This window comes from Caloenas nicobarica, chromosome 3, assembly GCF_036013445.1.
Source record: "Caloenas nicobarica isolate bCalNic1 chromosome 3, bCalNic1.hap1, whole genome shotgun sequence".
Lineage (NCBI taxonomy): Eukaryota > Metazoa > Chordata > Aves > Columbiformes > Columbidae > Caloenas > Caloenas nicobarica.
The window spans coordinates 79,084,028-79,106,135 of NC_088247.1; the positions used below are offsets into that span (position 1 = coordinate 79,084,028).

The window sequence follows — 22,108 nt, forward strand, 5'->3', positions numbered from 1 at the left end:
AAAGGCGGGGGGCTGCCTTGGTTGCAGTGACCATGAGATGGTGGAGTTCAGGATCTCCTGTGGTGGGAGCAGAATACCGGGCAGAATTGCAACCCTGGACTTCAGCAGGGCCGACTTTGGCCTTTTCAAACAATTGCTGGAGGAAATCCCGTGGGCAAGGCTGCTTGAAGGTAAAGGGGCCCAAGATAGTTGGTTAACATTCAGGGACTGCTTCTACCAAGCTCAAGATCAGTGCATCCCGACGCGCAGGAAGTCAAGGAAGGGAGCCAGGAGACCTGCGTGGTTAAACAGGGAACTGCTGGGTAAGCTCAAGTGGAAGAGGAGGGTTTACAGATCATGGAAGGAGGGGCTGGCCACTTGGGAAGAATATAAGGCTGTTGTCAGAGGATGTAGGGAGGCAACTAGGAAAGCTAAGGCCTCCTTAGAGTTAAACCTGGCAAGAGAGGTCAAGGACAACAGAAAGAGCTTCTTCAAATACATGGCAGATAAAACTAACACCAGAGGCAATGTAGGCCCACTGATGAATGGGGTGGGTGCCCTGGTGAGAGAAGATACAGAGAAGGCAGAATTACTGAATGCCTTCTTTGTCTCTGTCTACTCTGCCGGAGGCTGTCCTGAGGAGCCCCGTACCCCTGAGGCCCCAGAGGAAGGCAGGGCAATGGAGGAGTTTGCCTCAGTTGATGAGGACTGGGTTAGGGACCAGTTAAGCAATCTGGACATCCATAAATCCATGGGTCCAGATGGGATGCACCCGCGGGTGCTGAGGGAGCTGGCTGAAGTCATTGCTGGACCGCTCTCCATCATCTTTCCCAAGTCTTGGGAAACGGGAGAGGTGCCTGAGGACTGGAGGAAAGCAAATGTCACTCCGGTCTTCAAAAAGGGCAAGAAGGAGGACCCGGGCAACTATAGACCGGTCAGCCTCACCTCCATCCCTGGGAAAGTGATGGAACACCTTATCCTTGGTGCCATCTTAAGACATATCAAGGATAAGAGAGGGTCATCAGGGACAGTCAACATGGCTTCACCAAGGGGAAGTCATGTTTGACCAACCTCATAGCCTTTTATGAAGACGTAACAAGGTGGATTGACGATGGCAGAGCAGTGGATGTGGTCTACCTTGACTTCAGCAAAGCATTTGACACCGTCTCCCACAGCATCCTCATGGCAAAACTGAGGAAGTGTGGACTGGATGATCGGGTAGTGAGGTGGACTGCAAACTGGCTGAAGGAGAGAAGCCAGAGAGTCGTGATCAATGGGGCAGAGTCTGGTTGGAGGCCTGTATCCAGTGGAGTACCTCAAGGGTCAGTTCTGGGACCAATACTGTTCAATATATTCATCAATGACTTGGATGAGGGAACTGAGTGTACTGTCAGCAAGTTTGCTGATGACACCAAGCTGGGAGGAGTGGCTGACACGCCAGAAGGCTGTGCTGCCATCCAGCGAGATCTGGACAGGCTGGAGAGTTGGGCAGGGAAAAATTTAATGAAATATAACAAGGGAAAATGTAGAGTCTTGCATCTGGGCAGGAACAACCCCAGGTTCCAGTACAGGTTGGGGAATGACCTGTTGGAGAGCAGTGTAGGGGAAAGGGACCTGGGGGTCCTGGTGGACAGCAGGATGACCATGAGCCAGCATTGTGCCCTTGTGGCCAAGAAGGCCAATGGCATCCTGGGGTGTATTAGAAGGGGGGTGGTTAGTAGGTCGAGAGAGGTTCTCCTTCCCCTCTACTCTGCCCTGGTGAGACCTCATCTGGAATATTGTGTCCAGTTCTGGGCCCCTCAGTTCAAGAAGGACAGGGAACTGCTGGAGAGAGTCCAGCGCAGGGCCACAAAGATGATTAAGGGAGTGGAGCATCTCCCTTATGAGGAAAGGCTGAGGGAGCTGGGTCTCTTTAGCTTGGAGAAGAGGAGACTGAGGGGTGACCTCATCAATGTTTATAAATATGTAAAGGGTGGGTGTCACGAGGATGGAGCCAGGCTCTTCTCGGTGACAACCAACGGTAAGACAAGGGGTAATGGGTTCAAACTGGAACACAAGAGGTTCCACTTAAATGTGAGAAGAAACTTCTTCTCAGTGAGGGTGACAGAACCCTGGAACAGGCTGCCCAGGGAGGTTGTGGAGTCTCCTTCTCTGGAGACATTCAAAACCCGCCTGGACGCCTTCCTGTGTAACCTCACCTAGGTGTTCCTGCTCTGGCAGGGGGATTGGACTAGATGATCTTTCGAGGTCCCTTCCAATCCCTAACATTCTGTGATTCTGTGTGATTCTGTGATTTTATTCAGCAGACTTTTGTAATTTTCAATTTTTTTCCTCCATTGAAAAATGAATCTGAGATTACAGGGAAAATAACTGTTGAAATAAGATACATGTTTCTTTACGCTAAATCTTCGCTAGAAGCAGGTCTGAAGTTGTGATGTTTATGGTTTGGGTAGGTATTTCCAGAGATGTGCTGTTATTGAGAGGTCTGGGGGTGGGGGGGAAATCCCAACACTAGGTGGATCCTGGTTTGATTGCAGTTTAACCCTTATAGGGTCTTTAAATCCAGCATAATATTGTAAGGAACCAAAGTCTAATATAGACTTAAGGTTGCGAGGGGTTTTTTTGTTTTGTTTTTGTTGGTTGTTTTAAAAATACTGTTAACTTTTAAAACAACAACAAAAACCCCAAACAGCAAACCCAGAAATGCATGTGTATCTCTTGCCTATCATCTGGGGTAGAAGTAAAGCCTGAATGCTTTGCCACAGATGTTGAGCAGATCTCCGTGTGCTGAATGCACTTGAGTATTTCAGTCTTCGCTCCTGCCTTGAGCACGATGTGAATCTGTGCACACATGGAGGATAATATGTGCCTCACCTGGAGTCCTGACACCCTTGTCTCGCACATGGTAGGTCCCTTGTTGGTGTCAAGCAATGGGTGCTTTTGCAGACTGTGTGAGAAGGGCCTAACAGTTCCTTTGGGTTGATAGTGTCTGCTTTGCTCATACATAATGTAGCCAGGTGGGATTAGCAAGATCCGGTGTCAGGCCGTGGCAGGAAAGAATGCTATCATTTTCCACTTAAAGTTGCTATCTTTTGAGTTGTGTTTCTCTCCAATACTTTTCTTGAAAAGAGTGCAAAACACTAGCTAATCATCATCTCGGATGTGGAAGGGACATACTAATTTCTGTACCTACTCTTTTGTCTGCATTTGGTCCCGGTGCAGTGGATTCCATCTACTGCTGTGCTGATCTAGTACAACACATCCTTCTGTTCTGTGGTATCTGTACTGAGCACTTCTATATAACTCCCCCATATGGATCTTAACTGCTGCTATGGGAATGACTTTATCATTACCATCACTGCTATATGGTTGTAATGTTTTTCATTTCATTAAATAGGAACTATGGGTAAATACTGGCTAAACCAGCAGTTGCTCTAAGTGGTCAACATGTTACTGCTTGCTAGCCAGCCATCGAGTATGCCCAGCAGGCTGTAGTCTTTGCGTCTGGTGTGCATTGCCTTGCATGGTGGTGTTCATATTATTGATTCATGATGGCAATCCAGAAACTATAAGTGAAAGTCTTTCCTACAAAACATCTGGAGCCCATCAGAGAAGTGCAAGCACGTTCACGTATGGGGAACGATGCTCTTTTAAGGCAGTCTGGCATAGCCCTGCTGAGCAAGAGTGCAGGAGCTGATGCTGGAGAACTGGTGTTTAGCTTCCATTTCAAACTCGGAAGGCAGTTGAAGTCTGCCAGATTTCTTGGCCCTGAAGTAGTGTGTTGGTTCAGATCAAGAGTGCACTGCTGAAACAAATCTCTAGATGATTCCCACTTCACGCTTCTGGTTCATACTTGTAGAACAGTTCTGGAGCGTGCAGAGTAGATTTCTTTTTGATTGAACAATCTGAAACAGGCGCTCTTGGAGAGCGGTGCAGCACACCTCAGCTGTTACTGGGCATCTAGTCTTTGCGAACAGAGTAGAGCAAATCTGAAGTAAACTCTGGCTTCCCTAAATGTAATGATGAATTTAGGTCCATATTACCACGTATTCCACTCCATGGACCTACATTTACTGTGCTGTAATAATACTAATGTAAACAAGGTGACTGCTTTTTTTGCCTTTTTTTTTTCTATTGCTATACTTGCATTCTAGTAGACAAAATAATTGGTTATGGGCAGGAATTGGCAGATACTTCATCCTTTAAGTAATATGATAAAATGTTGCTTTTTTTCATTACATTCAGATGGGACTATTAGAATAAGATCTCAGCTCCTGTTGCAACCAAACTATTTTCATGTTTTAAAGGACAAGTTTTGCTGACAAGCCCAACAACACAAAACCATTTTCTTCATCGTGACATCTTGTAATTTATCCTTCTGTCTCTGAGACATGAAGAGTATAAAATAATGATCACACCTTTAAAAATGGAAAATTACTATCTATATATAATTTCCGTGCATCCACCTGCACTGACTACAGCTTTTCTCTTGCTGATTGAAATTACAACAAGATACTTGTACTGCTTTATGTTTTGTCACTCAGATTTGATTCAAAAATGTTTTTAACATGCATTTTTATGTTACTGTTTGTGGATCACAAGGGCAGCTAACTCACAGGTGGAGCAGAGCAAAGCTATTTTTATCAGTCTTCAAGAACATGTTTTTTTCCTAGTTTGAAAAGCCATGTCTATATTTTCATCTCTACATGAAAGAAAATATTTATAATAATTCATATGAAAGTATGTCAGAATTTGAAGAAAAAAATAAAAGTTTTTGTGCTTTATTGTCGTTTATCCTGAATATTCAAAGTGACAACAGTTCCTCATGCTGCATAATTGGTACAGAAAAAAAAAAAGGAATTGGAAAGAAATGCCCAGACCACAATGTCAATGTTCCCACCTCCTATATCTCACATTTATATATAAAGGTGCACAGCAACCTTAATATAGTACAGGGTACAGAAACGTCTCCTCATACAGGCGATTCTCCAGCATCAGCAGCTAGGTTGGAACAAAGGCAACAACTGTCTTAATGCATTTCCTAGCTGGAAAGAAAATGAATATTCCTTGGAGATCATAGAAATGGGTTAATGGTAAACATGAATAATGTAAGGATTTCTGTGCCATAATTTTGGAATTATAGAAGCTTTTTTGGAACTTGGGAGTTCCCAGGACTGCTAAGCTGCAGAAGGGGACAGCATGTGTTGCTCTAGAAAACTGTAAGTGGACTTAAAATAGCAAAAAAGATACAGGAGTTCTTGTTACAAACAAACAGTACTGTAGTTTTCCTATAGTGAAGATAATAAATAGATACATAATGTATGTATTTATTCTGATCTTGATGGTTAAGCTCATCTGAAAAGACATAAAGCACTTTCAGTTTTCCTTGCATAAATGATGGTGAAAGGAACGCCAGCAACACACCCCAGTGGCAAAGAGGGCTAATGGTATCTTGGGCTGCATTAGGAGCATTGCCAGCAGGTCGAGGGAGCTGATCCTTCTCTCCTACTCAGTACTGGTGAGGCCACATCTGGAGTGCTGGGTCCAGTTCTGGGCTCCCCTGTACAAAAAAGATATGGAACTACTGGAGTGAGTACAGTGAAGGGCTGCAAAGGTGTTGGAGGTACTGGAGCATCTGTCCCGTGAGTGATAGGAGAGACTGGGACTGCTCAGCCTGGAGAAGAGAAGGGTCAGGGGAAGCTCATGAGTGTATGTAAATACCTAAACAGGTACGTCAAGTAGTGATGATGGCATATGGATGCTGTTGAGTCACACAGTGCCCAGTACCATCTCGTTCTTTTCTACCTTTGTGTCCACTGACTGCCTCATATTTTTATATAGAAGTTGCATGTTTTGAGGGCAAGGAAATATTTTTATTCTGTTTTGGTAATACAATAAATATACAATAACTGAAAAGCATGTCAATGGTAGTGATATTTATTGTGGGATATATGAAATAATTTCATACCAGTTTTAGTTTAGCTTTAAATATTTATTTATTAATTCTTAATGCTTATTAAATTTATTTTTAAAAGTTATTACTGATTTTTTTTTTTTTAGTGTATTTCTATATGGGTAATTATTTATTTTATCTGTATAGAAATCATTTTCCACCAGAAGGGCCACCCTGTCTGTAGGTGTGCTGGTCAGTCAGAGCTTTTGCAGTCCCTTCAAGTGGGACTCTCAGAGAACACCTGGAGTTCGGATTGGGCTTACTGCAGGAAAGGGCATAACTTTTCAGAGGGCTAAGAACATACTTAGTAGGAAATTGAAATCATTACCCTTTCTGCTCCTTGCATAAGATCTTGGGTATGTTTATTTATTTATTATTAAAAGTTGCCACACTTTCTGAATGTGGATGTGTTACATGTGAATATGTAGCTATATCCACTGTCACTCTGGTTATTTAGGCTGACCCAGATCATATTCATCAGAACAGGAACTGAACATCAGTGTTTTGCCAGCACTGGCACGAATCCTTGGGCAGTTTTAAACAATACCAAATATAAGACCATAAAGCAAGCTGTTTATCTCAATGTATTCAGATAAACAGTGTGGAAGTATCCCTTGTCCTCATTCAAACATTTTCACGAGTTCCATTTCTCAGCGTCCCCTTTTTCCAGCATCTCTGGATGCAGCTTCCAGCGTGGTTTCTTCGGGCAGGTAAAATGTTGCTTCCTGTGCAGGAACAGACGTGGCAGACTTTGTATGCTTTGCAAGATATAAATGTTCTGACATACAGCTGTTCTGGCAGAAACTGTTTTGAAACTGCATTTGAACATAGAAGCCAATATATCCGTGCCATTGGCTTGATTTCTTGGGTTTGGATGTTGCTGACAGCCAACCAGACTACTCATACAACCTTATTATAAAACTATGTTCAAAGCCATTTCAGCCTTTCTTGGTGCAGCAGGTGACATTGTGAGCCTATTATATGAACTGGTTCTATCCGAGGCAACTCCAAACCCAGCTGGCAGGACAGTTCAGTCTTTGGCTTTGATAACTGGTGGCAGCAAAGGACAGTCTCAGAAGCAACTGAAACCGTGTACTGTTAGTAGATACATGCAGATCAGTGTGGTGAACTTGTCGTTTTGGAGAAGATCAAATGCTCGTGGTTAATTTAATTGTTTAAATCTGAATTTATCACTTCCATTCTAGTAAGGTTTGAGGGATATATTATTATTGAAGGGAGCTGGAATAGCACTGTATCTCCTCAGAAGTTTAAATCACCCTTACTGGTGTTGTGTGAGGAGGAACCTAATGAGTGTTTTCTTTGGTAGCAAAACTGGTTTATGAGGTTTCTGCCACACCCTTCATCACCTCCCTAATTATACCAATGCAACTCCTGAGGACTGCACTGTAAGCTTTGATTAGTGAAATGAACTGGGTTTCAAACAAATCTCTTCCCCACTTCCCCTCTTTTTTTTTTTTTTTTTTTAAACCCAGAGAATTTCATCAACTCATTTTACAGCACCTTTTCTTCCTCCCTCCTCCCATGCACACAAAACCAGTTCCGTTAGTTCAACTGAGGAGGCAACAAAACATAACATCCGAATGGATTTCTTCTGCTTAAAAGTGCCCATCATAGTGGCATTTTTCATCCTCCTTTCTGCCACATAGGGTAGCTTAACTCAACCTGGCTAGAAATCAAAGTTCTCAAGTTTGTGTAACAAAACTGTTGGGAACTTCTAATTTTTACCTCTTTTTAACATATAACTCTGTTTTAATGTCTTGTTTTAATGATATTGCTCTGTCCCAAACCTCTAAGACTTCTGAAAAATCTTTTCACAGTAGCACAATGCTACTGTTTTGCATATTTTTAGCTATGGACCAGTTTTCATGTCTATTTACAGTCCTTTAAATTCTTTTTTCTATCTGTATTGCAGGGAAGAAAGGCTTATGTGCAATGGTGTGCTAAAAGGCAGGTTAACTACCTGCCTATCAGCCATCTTTAAAGCTGGTCCTTCCCAGTGCACACCCGGTAGAAGTAGAAAAAGCAAAATACATTTTCTGAAAGAATTTGATTCTGAGCAGATGCCTTGGCGTGTGTAGATATACTGCATAATACAGCATGTCTTTTTCTAATTTCTTTCATTCTGGATGGTAGGTGACAATTGCCTGCAAATTTATGACTTCCTAATCAGCTACTTCAATCATAGTGTTGGTTTGAACTCTGTAGAGCACGTTTCTGATCACTTTGGTTCCTGCTATGGTCTTCCTTGCAATAGAAAAAATCCTTGAGACTTATGATCTCTCTTACCTCGTGGATCTATCGTCACCTGACGTTTCCTTTTTATCATGGAAGATTATAGACCATTTATGAAAAAGGATGTATTTCACTGTTAAACACAGTGGAAAAATGTCAAAGATTTATAAAAGTAACAGTGTAGAAATTATGTAAATATTATCATTGACCTTCATCATCATATTCCGGTGAGTCGTGTTATGCTTAGAAGGAATGAAAGATTTTTGCAGAACTTTAATACATAGCACATGATTCACTTCATCTGTTGGGGCATTTTGAGATGATGAGCAGAAATAAACGGCTGACTTCTCTTCAGGGACCTGACTCAAATCAGCAAAGGGATGAGCTCGCCTGTCGTGTTGTGCCGCCACGTTGGGGTTGGGTGTTATGACTCTGCGTTATGAATGGGCGTGTCGGGGAGGACAGTGATTGTGCTGAAGATATCCTGCTCCCAGCCCTGAGAAGCTCAGTGGTATTGTAACAGGTCACTTGGGGCTAGGGGGACCTGAGGTAGCAGTGGCTTGGCAAAAACAGTGGTAGGAAAGAGGAAGAAGAGCAGCTGGCAGAAGACAACAGATGACACAAAACCACTGACTGTTTAAATCTTGAAGGGAGGGGAGTGAACTTTAATGCTGTGGACGGTGGTCCCTATTCATGAGAGCAGCTCATGAGAGCAATCATGGACAACCGATGCCTGGGGATGTACCAGAGGGGCAAGAGAAAGAGCCAACGTTGCAGCCTCCATGCACACCTTCCAGGCTTCATCACCATAGCCTGGGAGAGGCTGTTTGGGGGAAACTTTCCCAAGGGTTGTGGCACCTCTGTTTGCCTGTCGCTTGCCTCATCTGATGTCAGATCCATTTATGGCATTTCAGCATGAGTTCTTCGGCGCACCCTCTGGCAACTTCTGTGTGGAAGTCCAGGCTGGGGTATCACAACATAGAATTGCAACGCCTCTGCGCTCTGGCACTAGATGCTCAATTCAGGGTCTGGAAAGACCTGTAAGGTGACGACTGTTTCTTAACAGAGAGAAGACCAAGTAGTGAGCTACAGGAGGGACTGAACTATGAAGAGATAAAGCTGCTTAGATTGGTCCAAGCAATATCTGAGAAGGATGAAGGGAGAAGACACCCAGTCCCAACAGGTGCCAAGCTAACACAGGGTGGAAGAGCACTGTGACATGCTCATACACAATGCTGGGTTTGACATGGGCTGTTATGGGCTGGACATTTTTGTAAGCTACCTAGAGACTCTGGTAAACCAAGTATGATGGTATTTAAAAGTGGAGGTAGGAAATACATCTTACCCATAATACGATGATCAATTCTGCATATTTCTCTACAAAGTGATCTAACAGGAACAATTAGACACAAGTAAGACAGAAGAGAAAATAACTAAAAGAAGAACTTAGAAGAGGATTACGAACCACTGAAAAGTATGGCAAAGTCATGACCAAGACTTTTTAGAAAGATATAAGAGCAAAAGACTTAACTTGAAAGACAGCAAATGGAAGAATATTTTATTGAACGCATAATTGACCTCACTCATAGTACTAAGATCAATGTAAAAGATTTAAGCATTTTAAATTATTTTTTCCATGAGCACTTTTGTAGACTATGATGACATTCAAAATTACATCATAACAGATAAAGACATCTTGAATATTTATATAATCTTATAGCAGTAGAAGTCCTCCAAGTCATAAGAGAGTAAATGACTTTGAAGGAAAAAAAGTCCCATGTGGACAGAACTGAAAGCCAACTGTCTGCATCTTGTGGGGTTTTGCTTTTTGTATGATCAATCAAATATGATCTGTCTCGAGACGCCAAGCTAGATGGAGCATTGATCTTATTTAATTTGGCAAATCCTGCTGGTCTTGCACACATTTTTTTTTTCTGTGAGCTTTTTTGAAGGAATTATACTTCTAAGTGCCTAATAGACAATAGAAGAGATTGTATGTAATATCATTTTATCTCCGGTGTCACTTTGCTTCTGAGTTTGGGCAGGTTATCTGAGGGCTTGGGTTTTCAAAGGTCAGTGCTTTTAAACAGGTGATTGTTATCGAATACTTGCTTTATACATATGAAAATACAGCATTCAGTAAATCTTGCCTGTCTTCATAATCAGTAACACAGTTATCAGACATGCTACATGGGCAATTTAATTCTAGTCACCCATAGCAAGTCTCCTTGATAGAATACAGAAATGTCTTTGTAAGTAGTCTCATATTTGTGAGCATCTTTTTCTTATAACAAAAAGAATATCTTAGGATAGCAATTGAAATGCTTCTGAATGTGCTAGTTTCCACTGAAGAAGGCAACTTGGCATATGTTTTGTTATCTATTATTTATGTAGAACTAGCATGTGGTAGGCACTTTATGGAGGGGTTATAGAAGGGAATTTCCCTGAAGAGGTTACAGTACAAGGAAGCTACAAATAGGTGCAGCAGCAGAGATGGGAGGCAATAGAATGCAAGTGTCTGAAAGCAGACTTGGAGTATCTCCTGCCTCGGATCTGTAATTGCCTCCCTTTAAATGTATGGCTGTGTTGGGTTTCTTTAATGACTTTCGTACAGCGATGACTAAGATTATAGGCATTGTTAGGAAAAGTCACATAAGCAATTTCATACTGCAAAAAAATATGGATCTTTTCCCTCCCCACTTGCCATAGCCTCATTGTGACTATTTTAGCTCAAGCTTTTCAATGTAATTATTCCCAAGCAGTGACTCTGTATCCTGAGTAGCAAGCAAACACTGATCACTCTTCCATTGCTTTTGGAAGATGACATCTTCTTACTGCTGCTGGTTGAGTGGACCTTATATTCTCTGCTCAATCTGAAACTACTGCTCTGTAGTATTATAGTTCCTGTAATTGTTAGTAGCTGAGGAGCAGATACACGGTCCCCTCAGCTGTCCCTTGAGCAATGTGTAAATCTCACCAGAATGGCAGAGCAGACCTTAGAAGGCAGCACGTGCCTCAGGCATCTCAACTAATTCTGTGAACTGGGAAAATGTCCAAGGGGTTAACCAGGCAGGCTAGTCTGAGCACCTGGTTTAATATAATCTTGTTGCAAACTTTGCTGTAGTAAAGTCTTTCCCATTCTACACTTGCCTCTGAGTCTGGGTGCACACTGTGTAGTACCTGGAAGGATAATGTCTATCCTTCAGAGGAATTATTAGAGAAGCGTTGGAGAGGTAACAGAACCCCTCCTCACCAAGAAATGAGCTGATTGCTGCCTGGGCCCACACAGAGGCCAGAATTAAATCACCATCAGCCTGCTCTGTGCATAATGAACTGACAAAAGCGTCAGGGGTTGGTTGTTTCTTTCTTTTGGTTGGGTTTTGGTGATGTTTTTGTTGTTGTTGGGTTTGTTTGTTTGTTTATTTTAATATATGCATGATACAGATGTTTGGGTTCAAATTAATGAAAGCTTGGATTCGTTGAACAGTGCAAATGTGTTAAACTTAGGATCCTGCAGCTTACAAGGAACTTTCTAGGCCTGCAAGCTCAATTTCTGCTTGTCACGTATAACATCATGGTATTGCAGCATCCATAAAATTACTACTCTTCATCAGGCTCCATATTAAACATAGCTGGGTTCTTTCTCCAGTACTGAAAGTGGATGGCTGCTCCAAAACACGTCTCTGAAGCTTAAAAACCTTTTTCTCATTTCTGGACTAAATTTATTCAGGCTACATCAAAGCTATTTGTTTGTGTGGCAATATTATTCTTCATCTAAAGCATTTATTTTCCCTTGGTAGTACTTGTATGTTGATGCATTAACAGGGAGATACTATATCACTTTTCAGCCTCCATTCAGCTGTGCCGAGGAAGCCAACCACTTTTATCTTCTCATAAAATAATTTCTATTCCCCTGATGGTTTTAGTAACCTTTCTCTGCTCTTCTTACAGTGTGAATTCATTCTTTAAGTGCAGATATACAGAATGAAGTGGATTAGTCCAGATGAGGTCTGATCTACATCTTAAATAACACGCCTCTAGTTGTGCTTTACTGAAGACACCATGATGTGGTGGAGCATTGCAGTTGCCTTTTTTGTTTTTGTGTCACATGGATCAGTTTTAGATATCACACGATCTGCTCAAAACACACATCTTTCTTCTCTTCCAAACTTAGAGTTGATTGCCTGTCCTGAAACGCTTTCAGGAAAACTAGCCAACTGGGGCTGGATGTGAGACAGGAAAAAGATAGAAAACAGAGAAGGAGAAAACAGTTAGCTCTTGAAGTAGGGGAATGTCACAAAGGTTGTTCCTTGGAGGCCTGTGTTGGGGCTTGTGCTGTTCAACATATTCATAAGTGACCTGCAAGAGGGAGGTAACAAAACTTACTAAAGACACAAAATTATTTAAGGCAGTAAGGGTGATGGAAGAGCTGCAGGGCAACTGGGCAATAAGATGGCACTTGAAAATGAGTGCAGATAACGTTAAGTGATGCGCACAGCAAAACCAGTCATAGTTTCACATACGAAGTGGTGGTATCTGCACTGGTCAATCCCCAGATACCTCTGAGGGGCAAGATCCTGGGGTTCTGATAAACAGGGCCAAGAAAGTGTCAGCTCAGTGGTAGTCACAAATGCCAATCAAATGTCCAGCATTATTAGGGATGGAGTAGAACACAAAGTGGGAAACCCCTGCAGCTTCATGAGTCTGATTCAGCTGTGTCTGGTGTGCTCTGTGCAGTTCTGGTTCTCTTATCTCAAAACAGATAAAGCAAACAGAAGGTGAGCAAGAAAAAAGGCATTAATTAATATGATTTTCTGAGGTTCAAAAGGCTGAGATTGGGTAAATTATTCATAATGTCATTAAAATTAAAATACAACTGAAGTTTCCTGTCAAGTGAGCTAACACAGAGAAACTACATCTAATGCATTTCTTCTCTAAGACTTTGTCTGTTGTAATGATAAGACATTTTACCCATCTTTTGTTTTCTGGAAGTGTCTCTATGCATCTTAGATAAAATGAACATTTCGTTTTCTTACTCTGCTGGTGCTTCTACTGTTAAATTCATTAATGTAGAGGGGAGATAACCTTGTGTTCATATAAAACCCAAAAGGGCTTGCAGAGCAGCTGTTTTCACTGGGAGCAGGTATGGGATTCCTAACGACCCCTTGGGGAATGGACCAACAGTCCAGTGCTGCACTGGGCAGACTGGGCGAGTGCAGAGTGAGCCCAGTTCAGAGATCAGAAGCATCATGACGCTGTATGCACTGGTCTCTGCCTGGGTTCCTCAAGGTAGCTAGTTGCAGTACCTCTGGAAAATGTCTTGTATGGCACTAACATAACCCGAGTGAGCTGGTGTACGTGGGGCTGCAGAATTACTAGGGCCTGTCTGCTCTTGTTTGGTTTGATACTGGTGTAAAGACTGCCCAAACGAGATTTCAAGATATTTCCTCTTCCTTACTGCAATGAAAACAAAATACTCCTTTTTTTTATAGTTGGCAAACAGAAGAAAGCATTCCAGGTTTATGCTGGATTTACTGTTCTTTTCTGTGTTTACATTTACAACCAGGCTGTCTGGCAGAGTATGCTTTGGCAGCGTAGTTGCTTGCACTGGGTACAAGTGGAACTGCACACATTCGTGGAATTGAGATTGCTGGCCATGATCAGCCTGTACAACAGTGAATACATTCCTGCACTCTGAGGAGATCAGCATTGATACTTCTAGTGTATAAATGACCAGGCAAAAATCCAGCCACAGTGGTTAGATCCCAGGATTTGCTGTGAAAAATGTTTGTTCTACTTTTAGTTTTCTTTTGATTATCATCTAAACACCTTCCAGAAGCACAGAATTATATAGCGTGGAATGCTGATTAGAATACTTCTATGTAATTTAAATGATTTTCACAAAAGGCCTTGGTGTTTTTACTATGAAGCAGATCTAGGAATATTTTTCTGAAGTATGGATTATTCCACTTGGCAAGGTGAGTAAAAGAAGTTGTATCACTCTGTAAAATTAAATAAAAAGATTAGCAGGAAAACTCAGAATAAAACACAGATTTCCTGGAATAGGCTCCTGCTCCTGACTTCCTTCTCCAAAATAAGCGTTTACACAATTATGTTCACAATTTTGAAATATAACAATATTTATTTTTACTTGCTTATTAATAGCACTTAGGCTTTGTTTGCCTGCTTAAAACAGACCTTTAGGCAGCATTTGTCAAAAATAGCAGAATTCAGAATTAGCGATATTGAAGCAGTTTTTTTTTCCTCACGCAATATAGCCAATATCAAGTTGCTACATGAGCTCCCAGCTTTAGCTCAACTCTTGTCTCCTCTGCTTTGTTCCAGGTTATGGACACACAGTGCCTTTATCTGATGGAGGAAAGGCCTTCTGCATCATCTACTCGGTCATCGGGATCCCCTTTACACTGCTTTTCCTGACAGCAGTGGTACAGCGCATCATTGTATATGTCACCAGGCGGCCTGTACTGTATTTCCACATTCGCTGGGGCTTCTCCAAGCAGATTGTTGCAATTATCCACGCTATACTCCTTGGGTTCATCACTGTCTCATGCTTCTTCTTAATCCCTGCAGCAATATTTTCTGTTCTGGAAGATGACTGGAATTTTTTGGAATCTTTTTACTTTTGTTTCATTTCCCTGAGCACCATTGGCCTCGGAGACTATGTGCCAGGAGAAGGCTACAATCAAAAATTCCGAGAGCTGTATAAAATTGGAATTACATGTAAGTGTCAAACTAACCAGCTAAAGTAAAAGGCATTTTATATATTAAAAAAAAAAACAATCAGACTTTCCCTCTCCATTCTATGGATGCTGATTGTTCTGTGAGCTGTCAGCTAGAAAACTGGGCATTGTAGGTAGCTGTGCAAAGAGGAAACCTTTAAATAAGATCAGTCTACTTAATTAAGAGAGAAGCAGCTAAAACCAGAATTCCATTGTGCTAAACCATGGCTACTTACTGTCTTATTAACAGTAGAAAAAATACATTACTGTTATGAAAATGGTTAAGAGCATCTTAGGCTAAGATTTCGGTCCATCACAGAGCCAGGGGGATGATCCCTGTAACGTAAGGTCATCTTGTAAGGTGAGATGACAAGTGGACACAGAGGAATCGAGGAGCAATGGGAAATGAGGCAGAACAGCAAAGTTTCTGACTCCAGTTGTAACAGAAGGTAGTCAAAGCTGGCACTGGTACATACCAGCTGTCAAAGAGAGACAAGTAGACTGAGACGATGGCAAAGCAAGACCATGAATGTTAAATTTAAAATTGTTTTATTATGTTTGACATGGAAGAGAGGCACAGTGATCAATGATTCAATCAAAGTAGAGCTAAGAAAATTATCTTTGTGTTGGCACTCTGCGTGAATGTATACTGAGAGCAGTATTCTCCAGTGACAGTGTTTTGAAGTATCCCAGTTTCTGATACGGCTTCAGTCTGCGCAGTCCTGGATCATCAGATGCACTGCTTAAAAGATCTGAATGGCCAAACCAAGACTTTCCTGTCAGGCCCATTTCTTAGGCTGGTATGCATTCGTCCGTGCTCCTGTGCATGATCTAGCAATCTTAATGTAGGTGAAGTGTCCATTAACTTGGATTTGTGTTTTACCTAAAGAACGATTGGGCCTTGAATTTTCATTCCTCGAAGCAGCTGACAGAACATTTTATTTGTCTCTCCTGCCAGGCCTATTGTCATTGCAAGAGATTTCCCCCTCTACCCGTTGTGTTTATCTTGCCAGCAGTAGCTTTTAATTATTGCCCTGTTGATCTGCAGAATTGATCTGAGAATGCCAAATGATGAAGTGAATGGAGAAAGTCATGCCTTGTAAAGGCCTTGTAAAACTTCTAGCCATTCTGAAAACTCAAAATCAGAAGAAAACATTGTAGCTCAGATTATCCTCTTTCAAACTTTACAACACTTAGGAAATTAATTACAGGAAATATTAAAGGAAAAAGTAGCTTTTAGGCAATGTTGTAGCTTTATATTTCAACACTTTTTAAGGTCCTAACTTTAACATTATTCCTTTTTCCTTTCATGTGAACAATTCAAAGAACAAAACAAGATGTATAGAATGTTTTCTCTTGCTGAACCTAATTTTCTTCTAGAAAAGTTTTGGATTTATACGTAAGAAAATGTTTAATGAGTGCTACAGGCTTTTCAAGAATTCTTAGGAGAACACAAGTCTTGTTCTAAATCAAATGATGATCAGCTGGACTGAATTTCGGAGATAATTACAAAATTCTCAGTGCAGATTTATAGATGCCTTTTAATTGGCATAGCTTTGTCACTTCTTCCTTGTGTTGATGCGTAGCTCCGATTTGATGTCATGAGATAAAGCTTAAAAGAAAATAATTAATTTTAGCTGTAGTGCTGATTTAGATCTGTAGCTGGTATTGCGGTATTGATTTAATGGTGCTTCTGGAAGGAAAAGGAGGTTGTTATTGCCAGTGAATAATCTGTAACTATAGGTGAAATATTTATGCCTTTAGGTAACAGAATAGTGACATATGTATGTTATGATACTTAACCTGTGTTGATCTTTCAGCACATGTAATGTTCAGCCTTTGGATGAGCATTTTGTACTAATAATTACACACTTAGCTTCTGCTTGATTTCCTCATTGAAATGATGAAATATTCAAATAGTCATGCTCCTCATTAAATTGTAATGATCAGTGGCTGGGATGCAGTGAAACGCCAAGATTAAGAAATGTTCATTTTAACACCTTCCCTCAAATTCTAGATGTATGTGTTTGGAGAGGACAAAAAACTAAACCAAAACAAAACAAAAAAACCCAGCACAGTGGGCTGTTAACCATATGAAGCTTCATTTTCAAAAGTCTCAGTATATGAGCGCTGACTATTCCCTTTAAAAATCAGGGTCAGTATACCACCAAAGTCATCAGTAACATCATTTAAGTAACACTTCCATGTTTGTATAATTTATGTATGTTAGTAAAACATGGTAAATAATCTGCAAAGTGTCACCAGATATGGCAATTTTGTCATGTTTTTAAAATATCAGCAGTAATTTTACAGTAATTTTTCATTTTATTGGTTTTGTACACATTTCTAGTTGCTTTGTTTTTCCACTCATTTCAGGGTGTTGGATATATTTTCATAATTTTAAAGAAAAGTAATTCAAAAGTTTTCATGAATTATAAGTGATTTGTACTGCTAAACTGGTACAAACAACTATAACTAGCTGCCATATTTTTACTTTTGTTATAACATGTTGGAATATTAAGGGAAAAAGTATTTTGAAGAGCACTTACTCGTGAAGGTTTTAAGTAAGTAGGGGAGCGTGCATGTGGTAAATAGTAGTATTCTGTTTCATGTAATGCCTTTACATATTTTTCTCTTGTACAATTGTAACAGAATTAAAGCCACTAGCATTACTTTTTTTGGTTGTGTGGGGTCTTGTTGATTGCAGAATGAAAAAGGACAAGAAAGATTTGACAATCCAAAGTGGGTTACAGAGCTCTGGAACTGGGTCACAAAGAAAATTAACATGCTGTTCAGAGATGACAGGGTGGGAAAATTTTCAGGGTTAAAATTGTTTCAGCCCCACTTAATTTGCTAAAAATTGAAACACTGTTTTGTTTGGTTTTGTACCCAGGTTATCTGTTGCTGGGCCTTATCGCGATGTTGGTGGTTCTCGAGACTTTCTGTGAACTCCATGAACTCAAAAAGTTTAGGAAGTTGTTTTATGTGAAGAAGGACAAGGAAGAGGACCAAGTGCATATAATGGAACATGACCAGCTCTCCTTCTCTTCCATCTCAGACCAAGCAGCCTCCATGAAGGACGATCAGAAGGCAAATGAGCCTTTTGTGACTTCCCAGTCCCCAACTTCCAATGACAGCTCTCTAAACAATTAATACAGGGGTATCCATACCATTGTTTTGGTGCATTTATGCTGCTTACCATAAGAAATAGAATGCCTCTTTTTTTTTTTTCTGAAAATATAAAAGCTGGAAGACTGTGCTACTTTAACAAGGATTCATCACTTCTGACATAGAAAAGACTTCTGGGAAAAATGTGGGAGCCAGCCTGGGAATAGGGAAAAAATGTAGGATGTGGCTGAGAACATTAGGCCATTCCGCTTGAGGGAGAAGGAGTTAGGTGTACCACTTTCAGAGGTGCCAGAGAGAAAGGCTTGCACAAACAACTTCATCCAACATCTTTAGGAGAGTAGGCCTTCAGTGACATCCAACTCATTTGGTTGGATGTCCCATCTTGCTACTGGGTGACATGGCAAATCTTGGGATGTGCACTTTTGATTGTCAGAAGTGTAGTCACAGATTTAATCCAAACACACCAAATATCTTAATCTAGAAAACATTTCCAGAGCAATATCTACAGATCTGCTGGGGTGGGGAGTATCTAAATCATCACTCTATTACCCAGTAACTTGCAGGTGCAAATATTAAATCTAGGAATGAAAAAACAAGGCTCTGGTCCCTCTTTTGCCCACACCATTTACATTCAAATTACCTACTTCCTTAAGAGATCTCCCCATCACAAGAAAAATGTTGTCCTGAAGAGAGTGTGCCTTGAGTCTTCCATGCTGTGTTTTTGTTTTAGTTTTTGAGGTTTTTTTATGAAATACTTTTGTGAACTCTGAGAGGTAGCGAGACCAATTTAAAGTGCTGGGTGAGATGGAGTTTATGGAAGGGAGACAACTGCATTCCAGTCCACTGAAATGGGTAGGAGTGGATTTTTAGCTGTGTGGAACGGAACGAAAAAGAGAACTGAAATTCAGCATATGCCATGATTGGCAGAGTTCTTACGGCATTCTCCTAGTAGATGGTTGAAATCTGTTTGTCAGAAGGACTCAGAGCTGTTTCCTCCACAGTCCAACCCAGTGTGTGCTCTCTGCTGAGCTGATAGGTGAGTGGAGGAACAGAAATAGTGGCACCTTTGAATGCAGCCCCTTTGTCTTCTTTTGCTTTTTTAACTAGTACTCAGAGCACTTTGGAGGAGAAGGGAATATTTCAGGGCGAAAAAATTTTTCAGTTTTTCATGTGGCAAGGAAAAAGGAAAAATGTCACATTTGGTTCAGATGGAACCGGAATTTTTTCCCCTTGGGAAAAGTCACTAAAGTCAAGATCTCGCTCAACTTCGGAAGCTGGAACCTCTTTGGCTGTAACAGGAGAGGTGTTTTAGTCCAGCTACCAGTCACTGCGCTGAACGCAGGGACCTCAGAGTGAATTTTGGTGAGCAGGAGATGAGATTTAAGTGGTTGTAGTACTCTCTCTTCTGGCCTTAAAAATCTATGATATGGGAATCTTGACAATGCTTTGCAATGAACAAAAGATCTGGAGCACAAATAGCCATATTAGGACAACCTCCCACATAGGAATAGTGTAGAGGAGAGACTTTTCCCTGCAGTGCAAGCATGCCAGATTGCCTGTAATTTGGCTTTTAGAGTTTAGAGCTGAATACTATTTTACTGTAAAAGAAAATGCAGTGTGTCTAGATTTAGCGCACGTGGAAAAAAATACTTGAAAGTAAATAACCCAAAATATACTGTGTTTGAGCTTAATTATAGTTAGCATCAGACAGATTTTATATCTTTACTGGAAAAAAGTTACTTTATGGTTAAATCAGCTGAAAGGCTTCAATTAAAATTTATATTTATAGAAAAACAGAGTGAAAGATTTTGGTTGGTTTGGGTTTTATAGATTAGGTGAGAGCATACTGTGTTTGCATGTTCCCAGAAAAGTGGCTATTTTTATACTGCCTAAGTTAACACAGTTCTACTCATAATGAATGTTAACCAATATATATGTACATATATACATAAAAATATTTATATACTGTACATATAAATCATCAGAATTTAACAGACTTAAGAATGGCATTTTAGATTTTTTCCCTAGGCTTCTCTTTATACAGTGAATAATTGAAAACTATAACATTTAAATGACGCTGACCTAAAATTAAGAGTACTGTACAACAAGAAACATTTATACTTTTTTTTTCCAGTGGAATTTTATTGTTTTAGTACCTTAAAATTCAAGACTTCTTTTAATTTCGGTGTAACATTAAGCTCTAAAGGATATGCACGGATGCTAAATAATATACAAAGTTAACTTTGCAGTGTGTCCACAATTGCAAAATGTAGACACGTGAAAAGAAAGCACAGATTTCAAAGCAGAAGCGATAAACTAAACAGTATACTGTGATATAGGTGAGTATTTGTTATTTTAAACTTAAATAAAAAGTCTGGCTTTTGCCTGCCTGCACTATGAAGTGGGGATTATTTTCTTTAGTGGTGTGTGTGCATGCACATACTGTGCAAAAATCCTGTCTGCGTTTGTCAAGTTTGTGCATCCTTTAGTTAGCCTTCCTCAGCTCAAGGAGAGGACCATTAATGCCAGAGGGTTGCCTGACCTTGATATTAATTGTAGCTTAGTATTGTGTTGATTATTCCAATAGAAAAAAAGAATTCCAAAGTGTGTTTGGCTTTGTTTCAGATGCTGACTGATTATAGCAAATAAAAAAGAGTGACATAACATTTATCTTGTCTTTATAACCTAACTACTCCAACACTTGAGGAAGCTTGAAAAAATGTCATTGCAGGATATTAGTAGCATGGATGAAAACAACAGCCTTCATTTCCTACAGCTTTTACATCTTCATGTGAAGCCAACACACAAGATCAGACTAGTTAAAACTGGAATCCAGATCAGAAGGAGAAAGTTTATCGTGCATGAGCCTTAGTATAAAGTCCATATCTTTCCCAGAGGCAAACTGTGAAGTCGGTGCATGTAAAGCCAAATGGAGAGTGTGGAGCATAAAGCAATGGTGCTGAAACAAAAGTTGCAAAAGGGAGTTAGAAATGTGAGTAAATGACTTGTATGCAGAAGAGAAGCGCCTGGGGCCTGTCCTCACTCTCCTGACTTCAACTGATCCAGGCATATATCCCATTAATAGCTTTATTCCTATGCTACAGCTGACATTTGCCATCTTCTCTTTGTCTTTCAGTTGTTAAATATAAATGTGTTTTATTTTTATTTCAAGAGAAAGAATTGGCAGGCTATCGAGTGCGTTGGGAGGAAGAAAATGGAAGAACCCACATGAGTTTTGATCTTGGAGCTGAGCAACAGTCACGTTTGTCCCTTTGACAACGTGTCCTCTTCCCTAAGAGTTTCTTCCAAAGGTTTACCCGTTGCGCCTAGTGTGGGTGAACACAGGGCTTGCTGAAGGTTGAAATGGGTAATTTTGTGAGTAGGTAGCTTCAGAGATCTGGGTGGTTTGCAGCTTTAATGCCAGCACTACAGAAGTTGCCTAGTTGGGTGTTTCTGTCAGAGTAGTTGCACAAAAGCAGCAGTTCTGGGTTACATGAAATGTTTATTTAGCCCATATTTTGTCTCTGGCAATGGCCAAGAGCAGACCTATGTGAACTTGTGTAAGGAGACAGCAAGCATGTAGCAACAGTTGCCCAGAATATTCTCCTAGCTCCCACCAATGTGCAGCTCTGGATCTACGATCCTATCTAGGAGACCTGGAAAGTCAGTGTGCTGTGTAGAAGACCTGCTACCGTGCTGTGCGTGCTCTCTGTTTTGGTTTGTAAGGGACTGTCCCACACAGGAGCAAATGCAGATTATCTCTGACTTTCCCACAGAGCAGTTTCAAGTTAAGTGCTTTGCAGTAGCCAGGTGGGGTAGCACTAGCACTGTGACTGCACAGGATGGCCTCATGAGAAAGGCAAGAAAAGCAGAGCAGGCCTTTTACACGTGGTTACTTGGCCATTGCTGCCCTCTGGGTGATAGGAACATAACACAGGACCTCTTTGCTGACACTAAGTCTTGCAACTCCACATTACCATTTGCATTGTAAATACTAGTCAGAAATGTACTGAGATGAACCATAAGTTGCTAAAAACATTACTGCTCTAATTCT

At 40.7% G+C, this 22,108-nt stretch overlaps 1 protein-coding gene across 1 annotated transcript in view; it reads left to right on the plus strand.

Moving 5' to 3' along the window:
* Window positions 1-20,230, plus strand: part of KCNK1 (potassium two pore domain channel subfamily K member 1) — a 37,464-nt gene extending 17,234 nt beyond the window's left edge. Inside the window, exons 2-3 of the mRNA XM_065631930.1 lie at window positions 14,531-14,926; window positions 17,819-20,230. Of these exons, the coding sequence (XP_065488002.1) occupies window positions 14,531-14,926; window positions 17,819-18,078 (656 nt within the window). The 3' untranslated portion in view covers window positions 18,079-20,230. The remainder of the gene's footprint in view (window positions 1-14,530; window positions 14,927-17,818) is intronic.
* The last annotated feature ends 1,878 nt before the right edge of the window (window positions 20,231-22,108 follow it).